Source organism: Ranitomeya variabilis, chromosome 2, assembly GCF_051348905.1.
Source record: "Ranitomeya variabilis isolate aRanVar5 chromosome 2, aRanVar5.hap1, whole genome shotgun sequence".
In the NCBI taxonomy this organism is placed as follows: Eukaryota; Metazoa; Chordata; class Amphibia; order Anura; family Dendrobatidae; genus Ranitomeya; species Ranitomeya variabilis.
Window position 1 is genome coordinate 491,488,950 of NC_135233.1, and position 20,150 is coordinate 491,509,099.

The window sequence follows — 20,150 nt, forward strand, 5'->3', positions numbered from 1 at the left end:
CTTGTCGCATCCTGGCGGAAGTGAGTGTGCAGCTTGCTCTGACACTTCCGGTGGTGGCGGCCGGTGTTTGCTGCACGCTTTTGTTTTTCACCCTTAGCAGATTGGCTTTGATTCGCAGAAATGAGGGACGTGACCGGCTTCCTACAGCAGCAGCAGAGTCAGAGCGCGACGCCTGAGACGGCGGAGATATGGCACCGGATGGAGGAGCTGTACAACAAGAAGTGAGCGCCGGGAGCAGTGCCCGCAGCACGGACCATGCCGAGCCTCCGCCTCATACACTGAGCTCGTGCATGGACACTTGTCGCCCGTAGAAGCCAATCAGGATCTAGCTTTTCTATTCACAATGTTACAAGATGCAAGCAAGGCTCTAATTGGCCGCTTTGGGCACGTACTTTTTTTGGAAGTGCATCTGAACAGCAAGGTGGATTGCTGTTGAGGGGAGATAGAGAGAAAAAAAAAATCTATAAATCTTCAGCACAGCGAGTGTGAGCGAGCTGAGTTTGACCTGAGCGTAAGTGTGAACGGCGGTAAGTGTGTGACTTGTGATTCAGTGAGGAGGTATTTGGAAGGCCTTTAACAAATACCTGTGTGAATTTGTGTGAATTGCTGAATTGGGAGTAGCTATATTCATAAGGTGTTAACTTAGGGTGGGCGGTCATAATCAAGGGTTTATAAGGGGCAGCTGTTTGGGGCTCAAGCCCTTTTTGGAAGTGCATCTGAACAGCAAGGTGGATTGCTGTTGAGGGGAGATAGAGAGAAAAAAAAAATCTATAAATCTTCAGCACAGCGAGTGTCAGCGAGCTGAGTGTGACCTGAGCGTAAGTGTGAACGGCGGTAAGTGTGTGACTTGTGATTCAGTGACTTTGGAATCAGGGAGTTTCCAAGGGAGGAATTGCTTCTGTTTTTTTTTTTTTTTTAATTAATACTTTGTATTTATTTTTAATTAAAGTTTCTGTGTGGTGCAATCCCCATTAGGAAATGTGCTCCACAATTGTTAATGCCATCCAGTGCACATCTTGCCACATGTATGCAGTCCTTGACCAGCCGGTCGAGGGTGCATACTGCTGTGCGAGATGTGAGCACATTGTGCATTTGGAAGCCCAGATTTTGGATCTAAATGTGCAGCTGGCAACACTGAGATCCATAGACAATATGGAGAGGAGTCTTCTGCTCACAGAGCAGACGCTCAATGGGATAGATGAGGAGGGGGATGGTAGGATGGAGCAGCAGGACAGTGTGGCAGTTAGCTGGGTGACAGATAGAAGGCGGGGTAGAGGGAAGAGTGCCAGGGAGGCTAGTCCTGATCTGGCACACCCCAATAAGTTTGCTAAGTTGGCAGATGAGGGGGGTGCCAGTACAGGGGTAGCACTGCTGCAGCCAGGCATGTCCTCTGAAAGCCGGAGGAGTGACTGCTCCAGTAAGGAGGGAAATAGGAGAGCAGGGCAGGCCAGACAGGTGCTGGTAGTGGGGGACTCAATTATTAGGGGAACAGATAGGGCAATCTGTCACAAAGACAGGGATCGTCGGACGGTGTGCTGCCTACCTGGCGCTCGAGTCCGACACATCGCTGATCGGGTGGACAGATTACTGGGAGGGGCTGGTGAGGACCCAGCAGTCATGGTGCACATTGGCACAAATGACAAAGTTAGAGGTAGGTGGAAGGTCCTTAAAGATGATTTCAGGGAATTAGGCTGCAAGCTGAAAGCAAGGACCTCCAACGTGGTATTTTCCGAAATACTGCCTGTACCACGTGCCACGCCAGAGAGGCAACGGGAGATTAGGGAGGTTAATAAGTGGCTCAAGAATTGGTGTAGGAAGGAGGGGTTTGGGTTCCTGCAGAACTGGGCCGACTTCTCAGTGGGCTACAGGCTCTACGCTAGGGACGGGCTGCACCTCAATGGGGAAGGGGCAGCTGTGCTGGGGGAGAAAATGGTTAGAAGGTTGGAGGAGTGTTTAAACTAGGGATTGGGGGGGAGGGTATTCATTTTATAGGAGGGGAAGATAGTGCAGATAGAGAGCTGGGCACAAATAAGGAAGTTGGGGGTGGCGGTGGCATGGGGGGTGGGGTTAGAACAGTTATTAATTTAAGAAAGAATAGAGGTACAGAGAGTAACATCAAGTGCATGTATACTAATGCCAGAAGCCTCGCCAACAAAATGGACGAATTAGAACTAATGTTGTTGGAGCATAATTATGACATGGTGGGGATATCTGAGACGTGGCTGGATGAGAGCCATGACTGGGCTGTTAACTTGCAGGGCTATAGCCTGTTCAGAAATGACCGTACAGATAAGCGAGGGGGAGGGGTGTGTCTATATGTAAAATCTTCCTTAAAACCCATCCTGCGTGATAATATAGGTGAATTTAATGAAAATGTGGAGTCCCTGTGGGTGGAGATAAGGGGAGGGGGAAAAAATAATAAATTACTGATAGGGGTTTGTTATAAATCTCCAAAAATAATGGAAGCAATGGAGAATATCCTCGTAAAGCAAATAGATGAAGCTGCGACTCAAGGAGAAGTCATTATTATGGGGGACTTCAACTACCCTGAAATAGATTGGGGAACAGAAACCTGCAGTTCCAGCAAAGGTAATCGGTTTTTGACAACTATGAGAGACAATTACCTTTCACAGCTGGTTCAGGACCCAACAAGGAGGGGGGCACTGCTAGATCTAATATTAACCAACAGGCCAGACCGCATATCAAATATAAGGGTTGGGGGTCACTTGGGGAATAGTGATCATAAAATAATAAGTTTTCATGTAACCTTTAATAAGATGGGTAGTAGGGGGGTGACAAGGACACTAAACTTCAGGAGGGCAAATTTCCAACGGATGAGAGAGGATCTTGGTGCAATTAACTGGGACGATATCCTGAGACACAAAAATACACAAAGAAAATGGGAGACGTTTATTAGCATCCTGGATAGGACCTGTGCACAGTATATACCGTATGGGAATAAACATACTAGAAATAGGAGGAAACCAATATGGCTAAATAGAGCTGTTAGGGGCGCAATAAGGAACAAAAAGAAAGCATTTAGAGAATTAAAGGAAGTAGGTAGTGATGAGGCATTAAATAAATACAGAAAATTAAATAAATTCTGTAAAAAGCAAATCAAGGCAGCAAAGATTGAGACAGAGAGACTCATTGCTAGAGAGAGTAAAAATAACCCCAAAATATTCTTTAACTACATAAATAGTAAGAAACTAAAAAATGACAGTGTTGGCCCCCTTAAAAATCGTCTGGGTGAAATGGTGGATGAGGATGAGGAAAAAGCCAATCTGCTAAATGACTTTTTTTCATCAGTATTTACAAAAGAAAATCCCATGGCAGCCAATATGACTAGTGATAAAAATTCCCCATTAAATGTCACCTGCTTAACCCAGCAGGAAGTACAGCGGCGTCTAAAAATCACTAAAATTGACAAATCTCCGGGCCCGGATGGGATACACCCCCGAGTACTGCAGGAACTAAGTACAGTCATTGATAGACCATTATTTTTAATCTTTAAAGAGTCCATAATAACAGGGTCTGTACCACAGGACTGGCGTATAGCAAATGTGGTGCCAATATTCAAAAAAGGGGCAAAAACTGAACTCGGTAATTATAGGCCAGTAAGTTTAACCTCTACTGTGGGTAAAATCCTGGAGGGCATTCTAAGGGATGCTATACTGGAGTATCTGAAGAGGAATAACCTCATGACCCAGTATCAGCACGGGTTTACTAGGGACCGCTCATGTCAGACTAATTTGATCAGCTTCTATGAAGAGGTAAGTTCCGGACTGGACCAAGGGAACCCAGTGGACGTAGTGTATATGGACTTTTCCAAAGCTTTTGATACGGTGCCACACAAAAGGTTGATACATAAAATGAGAGTAATGGGGATAGGGGAAAATATGTGTAAGTGGGTTGAGAGCTGGCTCAGGGATAGGAAACAAAGGGTGGTTATTAATGGAGCACACTCGGACTGGGTCGCGGTTAGCAGTGGGGTACCACAGGGGTCAGTATTGGGCCCTCTTCTTTTTAACATATTTATTAATGACCTTGTAGGGGGCATTCAGAGTAGAATTTCAATATTTGCAGATGACACTAAACTCTGTAGGGTAATCAATACAGGGGAGGACAATTTTATATTACAGGATGATTTATGTAAACTAGAAGCTTGGGCTGATAAATGGCAAATGAGCTTTAATGGGGAAAAATGCAAGGTCATGCACTTGGGTAGAAGTAATAAGATGTATAACTATGTGCTTAATTCTAAAACTCTGGGCAAAACCATCAATGAAAAAGACCTGGGTGTATGGGTGGATGACAGACTCATATTCAGTGGCCAGTGTCAGGCAGCTGCTACAAAGGCAAATAAAATAATGGGATGTATTAAAAGAGGCATTGATGCTCATGAGGAGAACATAATTTTACCTCTATACAAGTCACTAGTTCGACCACACTTAGAATACTGTGCACAGTTCTGGTCTCCGGTGTATAAGAAAGACATAGCTGAACTAGAGCGGGTGCAGAGAAGAGCGACCAAGGTTATTAGAGGACTTGGGGGTCTGCAATACCAAGATAGGTTATTACACTTGGGGCTATTTAGTTTGGAAAAACGAAGACTAAGGGGTGATCTTATTTTAATGTATAAATATATGAGGGGACAGTACAAAGACCTTTCTGATGATCTTTTTAATCATAGACCTGAGACAGGGACAAGGGGGCATCCTCTACGTCTGGAGGAAAGAAGGTTTAAGCATAATAACAGACGCGGATTCTTTACTGTAAGAGCAGTGAGACTATGGAACTCTCTGCCGTATGATGTTGTAATGAGTGATTCATTAATTAAATTTAAGAGGGGACTGGATACCTTTCTGGAAAAGTATAATATTACAGGGTATATACACTAGATTCCTTGATAAGGCGTTGATCCAGGGAACTAGTCTGATTGCCGTATGTGGAGTCGGGAAGGAATTTTTTTCCCCATGGTGGAGTTACTCTGTGCCACATGGGTTTTTTTTGCCTTCCTCTGGATCAACATGTTAGGGCATGTTAGGTTAGGCTATGGGTTGAACTAGATGGACTTAAAGTCTTCCTTCAACCTCAATAACTATGTAACTATGTAACTATGTACTCAGACCTAGGAGGTAGCTAAAAAACAGTCTTTGCCTGTAGCAACCAATCACAGAGCAGCTTTCATTGTACTAAGGCAGTTTAAGAAATGAAAGTTGCGCTCTGATTGGTTGGTATGAGCAACACACTTTAGTGTTGATAAATGAGATCCTAGTGCCTGGCAGCGATCCGCCATATTACCTGGCGGCAGTCATGGCCCCTCTGGGATATTATACTGGGGTCTGTCATGTTGTCAGCATGTCCAGTACTGCATGTTATCACTCTTGTAGGATTTGCACTGATTCATGTAAATTTGATGATAATTTTTTCCCGTAAATTAATAGTACACAGGAAAATAAGAAACTGTAATGTATCAGAGGAATCCACTGCTGTCTCCTCCTGGACTGATCAGTCAGTGCCAATTCTCATGGGTAAAATGTGTCTTCAGTGAGTCCAGACGTTCCCATTACTGAGAGAGGAGATGACAGTTGGTGCTTATAAGGTTCTATGGAGAAGTGTAACTGTCACCTCAGGAGAACTTGTAGACTATAGTTCCAAAATCTTATGAGCTGCAGCTGCCATCTTCTGTCTCAGTAATGTAACGATCTGTCATCACTCAATACTGATTTTATCGAGTAAATTGCCTCTTCAGAGGAACTCTAGCGCCACCTATTGGAAGACCCGCCAAGCTCAGCAGGGTGGGATGTAAAATGTAAACGTTGCAGCAATGTGCTGTGCTGTCAGCGCTTCCGTGTATAACATGCACAGATGTCATCATGGCTGAGCGCTTGTTACTGATGCATCCAGGGCAGACAGTCATACGTGAGTGTAAGGCCCTGGTCACACTGCGTCTTGTAGTGTCAGAGGAGGAGTTTCCGTCCTATATCTGCCCTCCCCAGGACATTGCTGCGCTGCATACAGTCATAGCACACACGCTCCGCTGTGCTGGATCCTGTAAGGTGCTCTGCTCTTGTTAATGGAGTGCTTCCAGTCACTTACAGCAAGCAGAGATCTTAGCAATGAACCATTGACACAAGATAAGGGAACAGATGATGGGGGTTTATGGCAATAATCATTTCTATCTCGTTTCCAGGCTTTGGCATCAGTTAACTCTTCAGCTTCTGGACTTTGTTCAGGATCCTGATTGCTCCAAAGGCGATGGACTTATCAAAGTAAGTGAGTGCACCCATCGGGGGAACGTTGGGGAGAACTGTGCACGTTGATACTCGTGGTCATTGAGTCCTGAGGTCCTTCCTTATTCTGTTGTCGCTTTTCAAGTAACAGAAATACCTAAGCTGTAACCAAGGGGTATAGAGAGAACCCGGCCACTATCTGACTTTCTGCCTTAATAAGTACAGTACTTGTATTCCATGTAAAGCAAAAGATATATATATTTGGGTAACTCTGCATGGTGCCATTCCTCTGTTACATGCAGCCATGATGGAATTTCCACACAACATCACCTTTATTGGATCTTGCAGTAAGAATGTAACAGACCGGGAGACTCTGATCGCTCAGGTTCTGTTAATCCTCCCGCTATGTGTGAATTAATAATTTAGTTCCTATAATTTTCACTTATATTTATGTGTTTGAACCTACTGCTGATTGGTGGGGGGTCCGGGTCCTGAGACCCCCCACTACAATGGCTCAAAACATGACTCTGACGCTGTTACTTGTGCAAGCAGAAGCCCCTGGCTCTGACACGGGTGCATGCGGGGTATGGCTCAATAGTCTGAGCCTGTACATGAGTCGTGTTCTGAACGTCAGCGAGGGTCTCGGGACCCTCACCAATCAGCAGCAAATTCAGTTTAGTAAATCATTAAAAATGATGCATTGTATAGAGCTGTCTTATTGTGGAAAGCCGTGGTCAGGCATATTTATTTTTCAGAAGGTTATATGTAAAAAAGGTTAAAAAAAATAGAATTATTTTAGTAGATCCTTTAAAATTGTGTTCTTTTTTTTCTAGTGACTTACTGAGGTATTTGTTTTGTTTCTTTTTACAGCTTTATGAGAACTTTATCAGTGACTTTGAGCACAGGTATAAAGACATTTTTACTTTCCTTACTGTTCCTTTCCCTGCAAAAATATAAATAAAAAGTCTTGTGTTCTTGTTATGCGTTTCATTAAAATGGGTGTACAAGGCTTGGACAGCAACAGGAATGTTCCTCAGAAAACTGGGCGAAGACTAACCTGGGTGCTATCACAGCTCTTAAGCTACGGTCAGACAGGTGTAGATCCTCTCATCCAAGAGAATCGGCCGATTGTGCTCATGATACTCTGATCCCAGTGTCGGCATAGTGTGCTCCGGTACACTCCGATGAGCCCACTGAGGAGAAGATGGAGAACAAAATTTCTCCGTCTTCTCCATTGTCTGTTGTCCTTGGAAATTGGACTGCACCCGGATGTCATCCGAGTGCAGTCCGATGTTTTCCACTCGCTTATTGACTTCAGTGGGTTTGTGGCATCTGATTTCAAAGTGAAATTGGATCCTTCTGCAAATTTGTATTCCACTGACAGATTCTGTTATTGAAGTAAACACGTATGAGGACTGCGTTGGTCTCCATGTTATCTGATAAAAATCAGACAGCGCTCGTCTGATGTATACGCTGGTGTAAGCGAGCGCTTACCGTGAGCTACACTGGTGTCCTCAGAGGTATATGGGACTATTAGTAGTTATGGGTCATTTACCCCTGAAGACACCAATGTATCAGGCGAAACGTATCCAGGGACTAGTGTTCATTAGTGTGTTGTAAGGAAGCAGATGTGATAGCCACGCGACGTACGCATAATATACAGCGTCGGTCTGTAGCCACAAGGAGTGTTGACAGATTTTCCAGGGAATAACAATTATCTCTACATTAACGCGAGTTGTTAAGACAATGCGTTTTGTAATGTACATTCATAGGTGGGCTTATTCATTTCTGGTCTTTTTCTTCAGTAGATTCATTCAGGTAGATGAGTTCTGGTCATCAGCTGGACCACGTGCCACAAGGTCTAACTAGGCAGTGACCCCTGTGCACACCAAGTGTCAGTTTCTTGTTGTAACTCTCATAGGAAGGCATAGAGGGGGACACTGAGGATGTCGTGTGGTCCGGTGAGGGTCCGGAGATCGGCAATAAAGCCAAAGAGCAGCACTATGTATTGGATATTACTTAGGATTGAGCCAGGAGATGAATCCATTTCCCGTAGTGCGGCTATAATCCGGGGTCCGGGTCTCATCAGCAGTTTTGCAGGGTCTTATGATCTAGTCCCTCATAGCGGATGATGTATGTAGAGTTTATACAAAATTATTATAATGACAGTGTTATAGTCACTTGTAAAGTGCGCTCACTGCTGCAGCTCAGGCACTGTTAGAAGAGACACAACGGCCATGTTTCATCCATATGTCTATTGGGGAATAAGATTTAACCCCCCCCAACAAATAGGCAAATTCCCAATATTGTGTTATGTTTCTTAAACCAACAAACTGGTCTGAAAGATGAACATTATATGTTGTTTCAGAATTAACCCCTTATCTCTGGTTGAGATAATCCTTCATGTGGTGCGACAGATGACAGGTAAGGAAACGCACGCTGTGATTAATGAATACATGAATTCCACATATATATATATATATATATATATATATAACCTTCCATACCAGTGGAATACGTACAAATGTATTGTGTAGTGGGGCTGCGGACCCTTACCCACCCATCTGTAGCAGGAAGGCATTAGAGCTAAGCCTGGTTCCTGTCTCTCCCCCCAGGGCATTCGAGTCTTGTCTGTCAAATATATATATATCATTTTTTAAAGAAGAATAAAATATTTTTTGATTTTAATGTGGCATCAGTTGATAATATTTTTCACTGCTTACATATTTTTTTTTTTTTCTTCTAGATCCCACCGTGGCTCTTACTTTCCTAGAGAAAACTCGGGAGAAGGTGAGCAGAGCGCAGGCATTTTGTAGTCACACAGACGCTGCTCTGCTCTGTGTATGGGGCGGGGGCAGCTGTGGCAATGGGGGCCTCCAAAATCCAGGACTAGGTGAAAGGCTTGTCTTTAGAAGGTGGTGCTACAATGGGCACTACTCCAATGGGGGCTTATGTCCTAGTATAGTCGGGTATGAGCACTGCCAGGGTCCACTCTCCTCAGTAGGTAGGATACATTATGGAGGGGCTTCAGAGAGGTGTGGAGGTGGGTATGTTACTGGTGCAGGAAAGCTGGCTGATGGTGCAGAGGGTGCATTTAGGTCTCTTCTACTTGACAAAGGGGCCTCAAATGCAGAGCTATGGAGTCGGTAAGCCATACCTCCAACTCCTCAATTTCCAAGAGCCCGACTCCACCAAAATGGGCTCCGACTCCAACTCCACAGCCCTTCTTGAATCTCGTGCCCCTCCACACTTGTTTGCAGCCATGCGGTGTTGTGACGGAGCACTGGCTTTAATCATGGATGCCTTTTATATAGTAATGGGGTTTGACTGTCCACATTGCCTTATTGGCATGTGTGCTGCTACCTTGTGTTTGGCTTATACCGTGGGTATAATTAAGGACAGTTTTTCTCATCCATTTTCTGTCCATTTGTAAAACTGAAATCAAAGTAAATAGACCCACAGAGTAAAATGGAATCACAAACCTGTTGTTCATTGTATCCATGGGTCTCATCTGCTAAACTTAACTCATTCACGACCATCATAGGTCACCTCCCCCTGTTTGATGCGGGCTCCGGTGCTGAGCCCGCATCTTTTCAGGCACATGACAGCTGATCGATCAGCTGACATGTGCCCCTAACAGCCACAGGTGGAATCGCAATCCCCACGCAGCTGATAGAATGTTAAATGCCACTGTCTATTGGGTGCCCATGGGCTGGCATGGCAATCGGAGGTCGGCAGAAGACCCCCGTGCTTGTCATTGCTGATCTGCTGTTTTAGAGGATGATGATGATTTTTGCTCCACATAGCACAAATGATCATAAGATCGCAGCTTCAGCTCTCCTAAGGAGACTATTGAAGACAGTAAAAAGTAGGAAAAACCTTTTTAAAAAATATAAAAGTTCTGTTCACCCCACTTTTGCCCCATTCAGAATAAAAAATACACATATTTTATATCGCCGCTTTCAGAAACGCAAGATCTATTAATATATAAAAATAATTAATCCATTTGTTAAACGATGTAACGAGAAAAAAATAAACGCCAGAATTGCATTTTTTTTGGTCACCACAGCATTGCAATAAAATACAATAACGGGTGATCAAAACATGGTATGTTCCCCAAAACAGCATCGATTAAAAACATCATTTCGGCATGCAAAAAAATAAGCCCTCACCCAGCCCGAGATTACGAAAAATGGAGACGCTGCGGGTCCTTGAAAATGGCGCCGTTTTATTTTTCTTACAAACTTTGGATATTTTTTTTTCACCACTTAAATAAAAAAAAGAACCTAGACACGTCTGGTGTCTGCGAACCCATAATGACCTGGAGAACCATAATGGCACGTCAGTTTTAGCATTTAGTAAACATGGAAGAAAGAGTTGTGGAAATGTACGTTTTTTTTTTCTTTGCAATTTCACCACACTGATTATTTTCCCTTTTTCCAGTACATTATATGGTAACATCAGTTGTGTTCTTCAAAAGTACAACTTGTCCTGCAAAAAACAAGCCCTCACATGGCCATATTAATGGAAAATTAAAAATGTTATGGCGCTGGGAAGAAGGGGAGCAAACACTGAAAACCCCAGGGTCCTGGAGGGGCTAAAGAAAATCTCTCAGTAGGTTTTTTGTTATGTAATCTGAGATCAGCATGATGTAGGGGCAGAGATCCTGATTCCAGGGATGTGTCACTTATTAGCTGTGTGCTGTTGTTTCAATGCTATCAGTGTTTTATCAGCAGGAGATGATCATTGACTGGACTAGGTCTTGTAAAATCAAGGCCAGCTAATCTGCAACCCTGGCCCGTTATAAAGGGACCTGCATTCTGAGCACTGCTATATCTGCAGCAGAGAGAACATGGCATATATTAAAGCTGCACCAAGCAGCCCAGTAACTGACACATTGCTGGAATTGGAGTCTCTGCCTCTACATCATGCTGCGCTCAGATTTCATAGCAAAACCTGACAGATTCACTGTAATGCATGCCGAGTAATTGGCCATTAAAACACCCTAAAGTGACTATTTTCAGCCTTTCATAAAGCTTTTCTTCCATGGGAATCCATCAAACTTAAGACGTAGCTAGACCTAAGTGCAACCTCTTATCGACACTACTTTAAAGTGGGCTCCGGCATTGCAGGAACAGCACCATGGGCTTGGTCTTTTTCATACTTTAGTGCATGGTCTTCACTTATTTGGACGGTGGTGGAGGGGTCGTCCCAACATTCCACCCAAACCCGAAACTTATATTTGGAATATAACCAGCATCCACATGAACTGGTCCTAGTCCGATCCCTGACATGTAACAACCCTTTCTCCCTGATTATTTTGCTTTTTCTGCTGAACATGTAAAATATATAAACTTTGTTAAAAAAAAAAAAAAACTTTTTTTTTTTTGGGTACAGGTGAAAAGCAGCGATGAGGCTGTGATACTCTGCAGGACGGCCATTGGGGCGCTGAAGCTGAACATTGGAGACTTACAGGCCACTAAGGTGTGTAGTACAGAATTGGGTACAGGTCGCTGTGATGAAGCCGCTTAGTGTATTTTATTCACAAGGAAAGTTTTGTATTTTTAGACAAATACATTTGCATCTTTCCATTTCGGAAAACTTTGATCCCTGGGTGCAGTGATTCCTGAGCCATCTCCATGCAGTCGCTATCCTCTGTGTTACATATCATTTATTCCAGTGCATATTCTAATGATGTTATTGCAGCTCAGAATGACAAGTCTGATGATTTTGTGCAAGTCGTGATGACTGTTGGTTGTGTTTTCACCAAGCTCTATTCTCTCCACTCGTGAAGCTTCAATCCTTGGACGCCCCTGTAATGTACGGCTTGATTCTTCCTAGGCATCATCTTAGCTTTCCGTGCTCCTTGTTTTTGATTTTCAGGAAACGATAGAAGGTGTGGAGGAGATGCTCGGAGCCTTGGCCGGTGTGACGTCTGTGCACAGCCGCTTCTATGACCTCTCCAGCAAGTATTATCAGACGATTGGAAATCATGCCTCCTATTACAAAGATGCACTTCGATTCTTGGGATGCACAGAACTAAAAGACTTGCCAGGTAAGTTCCTGAAAGGGAATCTGTCACCAGGTTTTTCCATCTAAAGTAAGGTCAGCAGCTACAGGCCCGGTGTTACACCATTCTATAATGCTGAATATCTGTCCCCGACCCGGCCTGCAAGACAAGAAAAACACCTTTTATTATACTTGCCTGTGGGGCGGTCCGGTTTGATGGGCATCGCTGTTCTTCATCCTGTACCTCCCTTCTTCTTGTGATGCTGTCCTCCTTCTCTGACGCATCCTGCATCATCCACACTGTCCAGACACCCTGCAGGTGGGTATAATGAAAGTCTTTTTCTTGTCTTGCAGTCCGGATTAGGGACAGACATACAACATTATACAGTGCTGTATATAAGGGCTTATAGGTGCTAACCCTACTTTATATGACCGGTTCCCTTTAAATGTGATCAGCTCCTTTTTTTCTTTCCCTGTGCTGTCCTCCTGTGACAGTCGGCTCTCATGTGTCCAGGATGAAGCAACATTACAGGAGTCGTGTAGCTCTTTATTTCTCACAGTCATTAAGACTATTTCGTCCATTTGTTCTTTTGTGGTTTTGCCAGTTGTACATAGAATTAAGCACACCATTGGCTTCCTGGTAGTGATAATGCAGTGATATCGGGTAAGGGGATAGGTTAATACAACATGCTTGTGCCTTAACAAGATATTACGTACAGCGTACTTCATTTGCCATCTCCTTGCCTCTGATGCGAGCTCGTTCATCCGCAGATGATGGTTGATTGAGTTGTGGATGGAGAAGAGCTGTCAGTCTGTGACAGCAGCATTGAGCATTCCGGCAATGGGGTGCACTGTTTTATGCATGTGTGACATGAGTGCGGGCTGCCAATGGGTTGCTATAAGTGATGAGCGAATATACTCGTTACTCGAGATTTCCTGAGCACGCTCGGGTGTCCTCCGAGTATTTTTTAGTGCTCGGAGATTTAGTTTTCCTCACCTCATCTGAATGATTTACATCTGTTAGCAGCTTGATTACATGTGGGGATTCCCTAGCAACCAGGCAACCCCCACATGTACTTATGCTGGCTAACAGATGTAAATCATTCAGCTGCGGCAATAAAAACTAAATCTCCGAGCACTAAAAAATACTTGGAGGACCCCCGAGCGTGCTCGAGAAATCTCGAGTAACGAGTATATTCGCTCATCACTAGTTGTAATGACAGTCAGGGGTCTGATGAAGACCCCTTAGCCTTTCATGACAGTTGTTTTGTGAAAGAGGAGACTGCGATCTTTGCTAGATAAATCAATGCTGTGGTGTTACAGTATATAAAACATGCGATCAGACGATGACAGGTTCACATATCCTAAGGTGACTAGCAAGTACTATCAAAAGTAAATAAAAAAAAAAAAAAAATTCAAATTACCCTCCTTTTCCCCCATTAAATATTAATAAATAAAAATACATCTATTTGGTGTCCCTGCATTTGTTTAAGTCCGCTCTATCAAAATATAAAATAAATTAATCCAATTGGTAAACGGCATAACGAGAGAGAAAAAAATAATAAACCCCCCCCCCCCCCCAATTCCAATTCTTTTTTTTTTTTTTTGGCCGCCGCAACAACACAAAGATTTAATTAAAGCCAATCGAAACCTCATATCTACCCCAAAATGATACCAACAAAAAACATTGGCACAGGACTCAAAAAAGCAAGCCCATTTACGGCTCCATATCCTGAAAACTGAAAGCATTGCATCTCTTGGATAATGTCGTCACAAACAATTTTTTTTTTTTCTTTACAAATTTCAGCAATTTTTTTTTTTCTCCCTTCACCCACCACTTTAAATAAAAACCATTCATATTTGGTATCTGCATAATTGTACTGACCTGAAGAATCATATTGTCAGGTCATTTTTACTGTAAAATGAATGCGGTAGATAAAACAAAAACAATTGCGGAATAGCACTTATGGGTCTTGGAATAAGGGGAGGAAAAAAAACGAAAGTGCAAAAAATGAAAAATTGCCCAGTCCTTAGGGGTTAATAAATCGTTCTTAGGAACCTCATCAGATAAAGCATTCTATCAATATCCGAAGATCTGCTTTTATTGCATGTCCATGTTTAATTGCAGTGTCAGAGCAACAGGACCGGGCATTCACTCTTGGGCTGGCTGGTCTTCTCGGAGATGGGGTCTATAACTTCGGAGAGCTGGTAAGTTATTTTGCATATCTTGTGCTAACAAGAAGTTGCCTCATCTGTAATAGATCATTCCGTGTGCATAGGTTGCCATTTTTCTCGGCAGTACAGGTGGTTTTTACACAGTATGATGTGCTGCCGAGAACCATTAATTTTTTAGGCAGATCAAAACATAATTTCTCTTGACAAATAAGCGTTTTGCTTGATCATCTGCTGATCAGCAGCCTGTTTACACGGCACGATTATCGAGAAACGAGCCGCTTATTCATGATAATCCTGCAGTGTAACTGGACCTTTAGTGCCTTTGTTAGATTCTGTAGAGCACAAGGGGTCGTAGTGTTCATCCAGAATGTAGATTGTTAACGAGGTTGCCCAGTTCTTTTATATTGATGGCCTATGCTTAGGATAGTTCATCAATGTATGAACGTCCAGGATCCCACACCCGGCACCTCGCTGATCAGCGGTTATCAATGTTGGCAGCCACCGGCCGGAAGTACTCACTTGCCGAGCTGTTCCGTCTGCTTGTAGTCGCTGCCGCAGGGTACTGCACATCCGCCTCCTATTCAGATCAATCTGCAGCCACTACAAGCAGACGGAGCAGCTCGGTAAGCGAGTACTTGCAGCCGTCCCTGGCCGATCAGACATTGATGACCTATCCTAAGCATAGACCATCGTTGTCAAAGTAGTGGGCAACCTCTTTAATACCAGGTATAATACTCCTGCCATTGTAGGGCTACTGTCATAACTGTTGTGCTGAGAATTCCTGCTATCCCTCATTCCACACAATGACACTATGGTCTCTCGTTAGCTGATGCATCCGGTGCTGGAGTCCTTGCGTAAGTCTGAGCGGCAGTGGCTGATAGACACGCTCTATGCCTTTAACAGCGGCAACGTAGAGACCTTCAGAGCCTTGAAAACTGCTTGGGGACAACAGGTTTGGAGCCAGTTTTGTGTCTTGTCCGTCATTATTTTTTAGATGGCTCCTTGCTCCTGACATATTGTCTGTATCATAGTACTATTTTTTTTTTTTTTTTTGCTTTTAGCCTGACCTTGCTGCCAATGAATCACTGTTACTTAAGAAAATTCAGCTTCTCTGTTTAATGGAGGTGAGTGATTTTTGGGTGTGCGCTTCCTCCACCCCCTGTTCACTGCAGCTCTCTAGTAGATGTACATAGAAGGGTCTGGTATTCTGTACATTCCCGTCTGGTGCTTCTCCTTCCATAGATGACGTTCACACGGCCAGCGAATCATCGTCAGCTGACATTTGAAGAGATTGCGAAGAGCGCGCAGGTCAACGTTAATGATGTGAGTTGAACCTTTTTAATACAAATTTTTTATTTTTTTGGATTCTTGCATCTGCCCCAGACCTTGTGCACACAGTTATATTTGGAAATGGTGCAGTATGGGTCCATAATATAATACTCACAGCCTGATTGTTGCCTGTAATGGCACACTTATGGATTGTCCAGCCTTCATGTACAAGTCTGCGCTCTTTGAGGATTCTACAGTGCCAGCAGCGGGCATTCATGTAACCGCAAGTATGCCATTTCTATTCTTTCTGCCACATTCAGACTAGACGTGTCTGGTCTCACTCAATACGCTTGCATTGAGTGAGGCTGCACATTTCTAGTTGGCATGTGACCACATATATGCAAATCCCATACTTGTGGTCTTTCTCCTAGCAATGGAGAATCCTTGTGGTTCCCATGATGTGAAGATGAACCCCTTCACCCCCGGAGCGGTTTTCGTTTTTTGCTCCCCTTCTTTCCAGAGCCATAACTTTTTTTTATTTTTCCATCAATATGGGCATATGAGGGCTTATTTTTTGCGGGACGAGTTGTACTTTTGAAAGATACCATGTCATGTAACAGAAAACGGGAAAAAAATTTCAAGTGCGATTAAATTTAAAAAAAACAACGCAATTCCACACTTGTTTTTTGTTTTGCTTTTTTTGCTAGGTTCACTAAATGCTAAAACTGACCTGCCATTATGATTCTCCAGGTCATTACGAGTTCATAGACATCAAACATGTCTAGGTTCTCTTATATTTAAGTGGTACAAAACAATTCCAAATTTTGCTAAAAAAAAAAAAAAAGTAGCGTCTCCATTTTTTGTGATCTGGGGTCGGTTGAGAGCTTATTTTTTGCGCGCCGAGCTGACATTTTTAATTATATCACTTTTGTGCAGATACGTTCTTTTGATCGCTGCTTATTGCATTTTAATGCAATGTCACGGTGATCACAAAAACGTAATTTTGGCGGTTTGATTTTTTTCAGAAGCATCCACTACTCGATCGCCTCTGCTACATAGAGGTGATGCACAGATCGCCTCTATGCAGCCGAATTACAGCATTGCTATGAGCGCCAACCACAGGGTGGCGCTCACAGCAATGTGCCATCAGCAACCATAGCGGTCTCTAGGAGACCTCTGGTTGTGATAGCAACGCAGCGATGACCCCCAATCACGTGACGGAAGTCAGCGGTGCGTGTACTTGCAGCCGGCAGCGCTTGTTAAATGCCGCTGTCAGCGCTTGACAGGGGCATTTAACTAGTTAATGGGCGCTGGCGGATCGCGATTCCGCTCGTGCCCATTGCAGGCACATGTCAGCTGTTTTCACCGCCGGAGCTGGCAGAAAGGGGTTAACGAGTCTGCCGTTCCATAGAGTGACTGCAGACTTGTAGCCTAAAGCCAGACAGCCCCTTTAAAGGGTTTTTGTAATATGAATATATTAAACAAAACAAAAAAGTTGCCCCCCTCTATCATATACCTTATTATGGACCTATTAATTGTAGGAGAAAATTTTTAACGGTATGCACCATATGCAGTGGTACATGGAGATCATCTAGATCTGTTATACAGAGCCATGATGACCTCACATGCCACTAGAGGGTCTGTCCATACTGCTTTGTGCCCCCAGTGGCCCATAGAGTAGCTTTCTAAACACAAGGGGGGCATTTATCATCCCTCTACACCAGACATGGCCAAATTGTGACCGACGTCACCCAGCTCTTTGGCTTTTCATATCTCACTCGTTGGATCAAAACAGCCAAAGGCCTGTGAACGGCGGGCTTCCTCCCTGGTCGCCAGCTGCACCATTCAGTGCAATGCAATTTGTCTGGAGTAACGTGTCCTTCACCAATCTCCCTATTGTCGCAGGTGGAGCTTCTTGTGATGAAGGCGCTGTCGGTGGGTTTGCTGCGGGGAAGCATTGATGAGGTGTATAAGCGAGTGCACATTACGTGGGTTCAGCCTCGGGTTCTTGATTTGCAGCAGGTATGTAATCGGCTTCTGTCCTGACGCTTCAGATTATGCAATTTACCTTGTTCCATAATTATCCTATATAAGCTGATCAGAGAATGCTTCACTACAGGACCCCAGTGATCAGACCAAAGTAAAGGGGTCAGACATTTATGGCATATCCATAGATCTGTGACACCTCTGGGGTCTAGCCTTATGTAGAAAACTGTTCCCACTCCTGTCTGATGTGGCTGCCTCACCTGGACAGGGAAAATGAATGGAGGTTTGGCAATACATGAATACTTCAGAAATGTCTGTGATGTAACGCCCAATTTCCTTTTTACCTATGTACAGGATGTCTGATTGTTGAGGGCCCCACTCCTGAGAGCCCCACTGATCCTGGGCCCCTTTCCTCCTCATTGCTGGCTTGTAGTGAGGGATGTTTGATCAGAGCTGACTCCATATATAGCCTCTGAGACTGATGGAGACCCCCGATACGCTGCTTTAGTCCTATATACAATGAATGGAGCAGCATTTCTCATGTTCGGCCTATGTTCTGTTTAAACTCGGGGAGATGTTTAATCCACAGTTTTTTTGCAATTAATAGGGGTCCCAAAGATTGGATCCCCCCAACCATCAGACGTTTATGACCTATTCTTAGGGATACATGTTCCTTTTTTAATTACAGTCCATGAAGTACATAGAGTTGCCGAGACCTCTAGAGTGCGACGTGACCTTTGCAGTCACATCACTTTCTGGCTAATTAATTAAAGTTGTGAATGTGTGAGATCACTTCCCCCATTAAAATATGACATTTTGTTAAGCAATATAACAGATCTATTAAAGGGGTTGTCTGGAACGACGGTCAGGCTTGTGCGCTGCCGCTCCCCCACCCATCTATTATTTATCACCTATCCACAGAATGGGGGGTGACCTCTCTTCACCGGACGACCCCTTAAAGTTGTTGTGCTTTTTATTTTTCAGATCAAAGGTATGAAAGACCGCCTGGAGTTCTGGTGCACAGATGTGAAGAGCATGGAGATGCTTGTAGAACATCAGGCCCACGACATCTTGACGTAGACGTCCGACCACTCTGATCAGAGATCGCACCAGTCTTCGTCACCAGTTGCGGCTGCACTTGTGAGCGTGGTATTGGGGACATAGCTGGACTCATTCGGAGGTGACTGAAGCCCCCATTACCAGTCACACCCACCTGTCTTCTGGTTTCATCTAGAGGATGCAGCTTCTTTATGTTCCAGGGTTTGTGCCTGCACTAATAATGGCAATGAGCAAATAAACCAGTTTCTGTAATCTTCACAAATGCTGTTTTGGCATCTTGCTTTCCCCAGTGGCAGGATAACCCGACCTCCCCTGCAATCTCCCGTTAATATTTCATTTTCTCCTTATAGAACGTTTTCAGTGTACGACGTGTAATGAAGGGCTAGATATTAGTCATGAGCGGACGTGCTCGGATAAGGTGTTATCTAGGTGCTAGCCGAGTGTCTTCGGCGTGCTCGAAAAATATGTTTGTGTCCGCAGGAGGTGGCATATTGTCCACGGACGAGCATTGAATGATGTGCTGGGATTGTTGTAGAAATGTGTTACCGATACTTCAGTTTTTACCCGGAAAACTGATGTAAAACTAAATTGCTGCGAAATTTTACCGCGACTTGGAGTTTTCACACCGGTTTCAAGCAGCTCCGACAAAATAGGCGATGCTGGGGAGGAGAGGCATGGCTATACTCTTCTTTTATATCCATGGAAAGCGAAGGCATACATTACGCCAGAAATGTTATTCCAGTCTCTGACTAGAGTAACATGTTCACACCGCTGAACTGGCTTCATCTTATTCCTGCACAGCCAGTCTTAAACAACTGGATCCATAATGTTTTATGTTTCCAAACCTTGAACATGTTGGAAAGAGAAGTTGTGTTGCACCACCAGGGGGCGCATTCTCCTCTGTTACCGCATATTACTTCTATGCACTGCTGTGTCCACCTATCCTCGTACAATGCGCAGGAGACGTCTGGAACTGGACACATTCTCAATGGATTGAGATCTTCTAACAATATCTGGGTTTTTTTTTTTTACATTGAAGTCTATGGAAAACATCCATTAAATGGTCATCAGTTTTCTTCCATTTGCAACTTATCCAGTAAGTTAAAAAACGGATCCTTTTTCATATGAAAGAAAAACAGATTTATATTTAACGGATCCATTCTACATAGAATTCAATGTAAAAAAACAGTTTAAATAATTTTTTTACCTGGGTAAAAATTTGTTTGCACAACTTTTTTTGTCAATGGATTACTGCTGGATCCGTTCAGACGGATGATTACTGGACGTGTGCGCACAGCCTAAGCTGTAACAGGTCAGTCATGGGCTGTAGACTCCAGTCATCCACCAAGGGGGTCTCTCGTTTAGTGATGCCCACTCCACTCCTAAAAGCAGATTTAGAATAATTTTATTAAGTAC

At 43.8% G+C, this 20,150-nt stretch overlaps 1 protein-coding gene across 1 annotated transcript; it reads left to right on the forward strand.

Moving 5' to 3' along the window:
• Positions 1-26: 26 nt before the first annotated feature.
• PSMD13 (proteasome 26S subunit, non-ATPase 13) lies at positions 27-18,993 on the forward strand. Its single transcript, XM_077287925.1, has 13 exons — positions 27-221; positions 6,197-6,275; positions 7,107-7,141; positions 8,605-8,660; positions 8,983-9,026; positions 11,634-11,720; positions 12,120-12,291; positions 14,374-14,453; positions 15,247-15,372; positions 15,482-15,544; positions 15,663-15,743; positions 17,595-17,711; positions 18,660-18,993. The coding sequence occupies exons 1-13, from the start codon at positions 121-123 to the stop codon at positions 18,753-18,755; spliced, it is 1,137 nt and encodes a 378-aa protein (XP_077144040.1). The 5' UTR covers positions 27-120; the 3' UTR covers positions 18,756-18,993.
• The last annotated feature ends 1,157 nt before the right edge of the window (positions 18,994-20,150 follow it).

Excerpts from the sequence above, each read along its gene's own strand:
- PSMD13 (XM_077287925.1), top strand. The coding sequence starts at position 121 with ATGAGGGACGTGACCGGCTTCCTACAGCAGCAGCAGAGTCAGAGCGCG. Across the intron at positions 7,142-8,604 it reads ATCAGTGACTTTGAGCACAG|AATTAACCCCTTATCTCTGG; the intron begins GTATAAAGACAT and ends ATGTTGTTTCAG. Across the intron at positions 9,027-11,633 it reads TAGAGAAAACTCGGGAGAAG|GTGAAAAGCAGCGATGAGGC; the intron begins GTGAGCAGAGCG and ends TTTTGGGTACAG.